The sequence below is a fragment of the Pseudorca crassidens genome, chromosome 15, assembly GCF_039906515.1.
Source record: "Pseudorca crassidens isolate mPseCra1 chromosome 15, mPseCra1.hap1, whole genome shotgun sequence".
NCBI classification, from domain to species: Eukaryota; Metazoa; Chordata; class Mammalia; order Artiodactyla; family Delphinidae; genus Pseudorca; species Pseudorca crassidens.
This window is the reverse complement of record NC_090310.1, coordinates 4,252,628-4,258,627: the sequence shown is the minus strand read 5'-3', so window position 1 is coordinate 4,258,627 and position 6,000 is coordinate 4,252,628. Positions and strand designations below refer to the sequence as shown.

General features: G+C 45.3%; 1 protein-coding gene across 7 annotated transcripts in view; it reads left to right on the top strand.

Annotated features, from left to right (window-relative positions):
• The first annotated feature begins 3,101 nt into the window (after window positions 1-3,101).
• Window positions 3,102-6,000, top strand: part of RBAK (RB associated KRAB zinc finger) — a 29,909-nt gene continuing 27,010 nt past the window's right edge. For 3 of the 7 annotated variants that reach the window (XM_067705505.1, XM_067705504.1, XM_067705506.1), the window contains exons 1-2: window positions 3,108-3,594; window positions 4,592-4,649. In XM_067705505.1, coding sequence (XP_067561606.1) covers window positions 4,635-4,649 — 15 coding nt within the window. In that variant the 5' untranslated portion in view covers window positions 3,108-3,594; window positions 4,592-4,634. Of the gene's footprint in view, window positions 3,595-4,591; window positions 4,650-6,000 lie in introns of all 7 variants that reach the window. The other 4 variants (XM_067705501.1, XM_067705502.1, XM_067705503.1 and 1 more) reach the window with 4 other exon arrangements.

Genomic DNA, 6,000 nt, shown 5'->3' with positions numbered 1-6,000 from the left:
AGAGTTGCCACAAACCTTCAGTTTGTAAAAAACACAAGATCCGGGAAGCACAATAACTATAATATAATATAATGTAATATAATATAGCCTGTATATCCAAAGTAAATGAAATCAACATCTGGAAGAGATATATGCACCTCTATATTCATTACAGCATTATTCACAAGAGCCAAGATAGGAAAACAACGCAAATTTTATCAACAGACAAATGGATAAGGAAAATGTGGTATATACATATAACAGGATATTATTCACTTATTAGAAGGAAATCCTACCAGTTGTGACAACAGGAATATAACTGGAAGACATTATGGTAAGTGAAATAAGTCAGTCACAGAAGGACAAAACTGTGTGTTTCCACTTATATGAGGTATCTAAAAGAGTCACACATAAATTGTCAGGGGTGGGGGAGGAGAGAATGGGGAGTTGTTCAATGGGTATAAAGTTACAGTTACACAGGATGAATATGTTCTAGAGAACTGCTGTGTGACTAAGTGTCTATAGTTAACGAGACACACTATTCTTTTCTTTTCAATTAAAAAATTTTAATTCAAGTGTAACTGACTTACAACACTTTGTTAGTTCCAGGTGCATAATATCAATATTTCTATACATTAGAAAATGATCACCATGATAAGTCTAGTTATGGTCTAGTTACCATCCATCACCATGGTCTAGTTACCATCGGTCACCATACAAAGTTATTATAATGTTATTCACTGTATTGCCCATGCTGTATATTTCATTCCCATGACTCATTTATTTTGTAACTGGTCATCTGTTTCTCTTAATCTCCCTCACCTATTTCACTCATCCACCTACGCCCCTCTGGCAACCACCTGTTTGTTCTCTGTATCTATGAGTCTGTTTCTGTTTAGTTACATTAGTTCTTTTGCCTTGTTTTTTAGATTCCACACACATATGAGATCATACGGTATTTGTCTTTCTCTGTCTGACTTATTGCACTTAGCATAATACCCTCTAGCTCCATCCATGTTGCCACAAATGGCAAGATTTCATTATTTTTTTTAATTTTTAAAATTTATTTATTTTATTTTTGGTTGCGTTGGGTCTTTGTTGCTGTATGTGGCCTTTTCTCTAGGTGCGGCGAGCGGGGGCTTCACTTCACTGCGCTGCGTGGGCTTCTCATTGCAGTGGCTTCTCTTGTTGCAGAGCATGGGCTCTAGGTGAGCGAGCTTCAGTAGTTGTGGTACGCAGGCTCAGTAGTTGTGGCTCACAGGCTCTAGAGCGCAGGCTCAATAGTTGTGGCACACGGGCTTAGTTGCTCCGTGGCATGTGGGATCTTCCTGGGCCAGGGCTTGAACCCATGTCCCCTGTACTGGCAGGCGGATTCTTAACCAGTGAAACCCCAGCGAAGCCCCTCACTCTTTTTTTTTTTTTTCGTGGCTAATAGTCCATTGTGGTGTGTATGTGTGTGTATATATATATATATATATATATATATATATATATATATATATATATAAAATGCATCTTCTTTATCCATTCATCTATGGATGGACACATAGGTTGCTTCTATACACTGGCTATTATAAATAATGCTCAATGAATATAAGGGTGCATGTATCTTTTTGAACTAGTGTGTTTTTTTCTTCCAAAAAATACACAGAAGTGGAATTTCTGGATCCTTTTATAGTTTTACTTTAAAATTCTTGAGGAATGATGTGCACTACTCTTGACACAAAGTTTACCTGGTGCTGTTAGGTGAATCCATCCAGGATCTCTGTGAAGACCTCCCAAACTGTTAAAACATAAGGGTAGGGACTTCCCTGGTGGTCCAGTGGTAAAGAATCCCCTTACAATGCAGGAGACCTGGGTTCAATCCCTGGTCAGGGAACTAAGATCCCACGTGCCGCAGGGTAACTAAGCCCGCGTGCCACAACTACTGAGCTTTCACACTTCAACTAGAGCCCGAGTGCCGCAAGCTAGAGCTCACGTGCCCTGGAGCCCGTGCACCACAACTAAAGAGAGAAAACCAGCCCGCCACAACTAGAGAGAAGCCCACGCACCACAAGTAGAGAGAAGCCCAAGCTACACAACATAGAGCCCGCCTGCTGCAACTAAGACCTGACGCAGCCAAAGGTAAATAAAATAAATAAATAAATAATAAATCTTAAAAAGAAAATAAGGGTGAGATCATGACTCTCATACAGATATAAAAATGAGCACAGGCTAAGTATTTTATTTCATTCAAGAGGGAACCTGCAGCTGTTATAACCGGTTCAAAAGAGAATCTGAGAAACAGACACATTACAGATCAGGACTACTGAAATGAATATGTAAATAAAGAAATGAAGGTAAAATTGGATTCTTCCTGGGTAGGGGTTTGGCGAGTCAACTGAACTTCCTACCAAGTGGACAGAATTTCATGTTACCTACAACCTTCGAAGACGTGTAAAACAGCTCAAAGACAAGGAGAGGGCTGAAATCAACGCAGAGCGATGTCCTCCAAATAATGCTTAGTTGGCCATTGAAACACACAATTTTTTTTCCACACACATAATCCTCTTCAGGAAGTAAAGGTATGGGTAATTTTCTTCTTTCAATTCTGTATTTTATGATTTTTTCTACAGTTTTCACGAATTAAAAGTGGTTTGGAAAGCCTATGTTTCTTTTTCCCTATGAGGGGAAGGAAGGTATCCTAGGCTAATACTCTATTATGTTAACGCTAAGTTCTATTCACTAATATTTTGATTAAATAGCTCACTATGATAGTAAGCTAACATGATAAACTCCTTTCCCTTATTTATCAGTTGTCTGTGGACACTTATTCTAAGACTTAAGCATTCAAGGTAAGGAAAAGATTAGCGCACCAGGACACAGGTAAGAGTCCTCGAGAAGCGGTGACATAACAGACGTTCCCTTAAAGTAAGGGGAAATTTGAGTCCCTGGTCCAGGCGGCCCAACTTCTCACCACAGCACCTCTTCACCGCCAGATGAGATGGAGATATTTAAGACGTTCCCTAACTTGACGGCGCGGAGACTTCTGGGAAATAGAGTTCTGGTATTTGTCTCGCTCTCCGGGGCGGGCCTTGGCAGGCGGACTTCCGGCGTCCTCCTGCGCTAGTGTGCCTCACCCTGTGTGCGTGTTCGCGCACGCGCACCGGCGCTGCGCCGCGCCGCTCTTGTTTCCTATCCGTGCCCAGGTCACCGCTTGCTTTCGTTCCCAGGCTGTGGCCTCCGGCGAGCGAGGATTCCGGGGCCTGAAGGGGTGGACGCCGTCTGGCCCGGCCGGCACCCAGAGGGCGCGGGCTGTGTGGGCGAGGGTTCGCGTGGGCTGGGCAGAGGCTGGAACGAGGACCCCCGAGCGCGAGCTCCGGAGCCCGCGGGCTGGGCCGGAGGGGCCGGCCGGGCGGCGGCGGCGGCGCAGTGCCAGGCAGTCTGCAGCGCGCGGCACAGCGAGGTCCCGGGAGGGACGTGGGCCTGAAGGGAGCTCGTGCCGTAGGCCCAGAGCCGGCTTCTCTGGCCCAGTGGTCTCGGGAGGCGGAGCGATCCGTGAGAGGAGCGCGCCGGAGGAGCAGCCCCCGGACCGGAGCCTCGGGAGCCCGGGGCCGGTCAGCTAGTCTCGACGGGGTAGGTGTTGCGTCTGCGGGCCTGTAGGCGGTTGTGGACCCTGCGGCCGTTGGAGAGCGGGACTTGGGGTAGCCCGCCCCGGGCCCCGCGGGAGAACGACCGGGAGGGTTTGACCGCTTCCCCGAGGTGGATGGGCCGGACTGGAGAGCAGGGCCGGGAGCTCCGAATGGGGCTCCCCTGGGACTTGTGAGCACCCGGTGTTCTGGGGGAGCAGGGGCCGCAGGCTCGGCCGGGACGTGGCGCGTCCACCCCTCCGTCCAACCCCGATCCTCCTTGTCCTCCTGTCGCCGTCTCGGCATCTCGCACGTGTCTCTCAAGGCCCATCAGCACCTTGGTTGTCTAAGCGTCCGCTGCCCCCCTGGATTGTGCCCTGTGGAGTCGCACAGTGTAGTTAGTGCAGGATGAGTCTGCAAGGCTTCTGTCCTGCTGCCTCGCTTGAGGAAGGAAGAGATTGGGCCTGAGAAGGGAGGTGACTTGTCCCAGATCCTCACCGGGTGTGCATGTGGGGTCGCTAACAGGACTCCAAACTCCTAGGGCAGGTGTTCTGTCCACTTAAAGTCAGTTTCATAATAAAACACTCAGAAGTGCAGCGGTAACCAAATTGAGTCAGATGATTTACAAACAGTGCGGTGCCTTGATGCATGTTTATCCCACTTTTGAGAGCTTACATTCTCCCTTACTGTGGAATCTTTGATTTTAATCAATTCAAAGAGACAATAAGAAAATACTTAAGTAGTGTCACAGAGAAATTTTTTTTATTTGCATTTTTAATTTAACTCTTTGAAACAGTCGTTCATATTCACCAATGAGAGTAACTTGATCATGTTGGTGTTGGAAAGGTACAGGTGTGTGTTTCTCTTGTAGGACCCTTTTAGCCTCTTGAATGTTCATAGGGTGTCATTTTATTGGACTTTCTTTGATGGTCCTGATGCAGGAGGTTCCTGCCTGGGCAGGTCAGGTTACTCAGCACTTCAGTTACTTGCTTCCCTTCCTCTAGGTCCACCGTTTACAGTCTACGATTTTTCCAAGAGCAGCAGAAAATGAATGAATCCCAGGTGAGTTTTCCTGTCGATGTATGTATTCCCCCACTTTGTTTTGTAATGCATTTTAGGAGGTGTATAAGGATCCACATTTTAAAACGTGAAGGTAGAAATAGGTAAAAGACATTATCACATAAAATACAGTTGTTACAGAGTCAGGGCGGCACGTAGTTGTTGTCAGGTTCACACATATAGGTAGTATGATGCTTTAAGGCTACTGGAATTGAGCTGCAAATATGACTCATGTTCTTGACAGTTATAGAAAAAGGAAGATACCATCCATCGTGTGATTTGTGTTGACTATAAGAAGAAAGCATTTTTGTTACTTGTGGGTTTCAAAGATTTCCTAAGACCTGGAAAAATTTGTTTGTTGAAGTTGAAGTAATTGTGGATAGCTCTCCTAATAACAGGCATCAAATCATTTCAGTATATGACTTAGACTTATTATCTTAGCAGTGGGCCTGCTGCCCAATGGGAACTTGGTGCATGTGATTTTTCCAGGCTCCAAAATATTGTGATCCAAGTAGACCTGTTTACATTTTTACTATTTAGTCCAAGGCTAAAACCTAAGTCATGGAATGGCCTTCTCATCCTTCAGATATTTCTGTTAGTGTGTTTTTGGGGGGTTGTACAGCACACAGTACAGACAGATATTCTCCAATAAGGTGTTTTCACTTCCCATTCCCATTTTAATTCTTGGTGTCTTGGTTTTGACCTTACCACTCTCCTGAATCTGTTGGTAAAGATTAGCAGTGACCTAATTATAGTCAAATCCAGTGGACATTTTCAGGTCCTTACCTCTCCTGACCATCCATCTGCCTTTGACATCTGTTACTGCCAAACTCATGGAGTCTCCCTTTTCTTGGCTTTAAAAAAAATTCATTTGGGACTTCCCTGGTGGCACAGTGGTTAAGAATCCGCCTGCCAGTGCAGGGGACACGGGTTTGAGCCCTAGTCCGGGAAGATTCCACATGCCGCAGAACAACTAAGCCCGTGCGCCACAGCTACTGAGCCTGCGCTCTAGAGCCCCCGAGCCACAACTACTGAGCCTTTGTGCCACAACTACTGAAGCCTGCGTGCCTAGAGCCCATGCTCCACAACAGGAGAAGCCACCGCAATGAGAAGCGCACGCACCGCAACTAGAGAAAGCCTGTATGCAGCAACGAAGACCCAACACAGCCAAAAATAAATAAATAAAATTAATTAAAAATAAATATTCATTTAAAAACCCTTTAGAAAAAATTCACTTGTATTTCTGTATGTATCTTTAAACAATAATGAGTCTTTTAAAAAGTGGGTGGGGATAACCCACAATATCATTTTTTCTTAGTGTTCAAAGTTTCACAATTTTCTACATGTTTTTCAG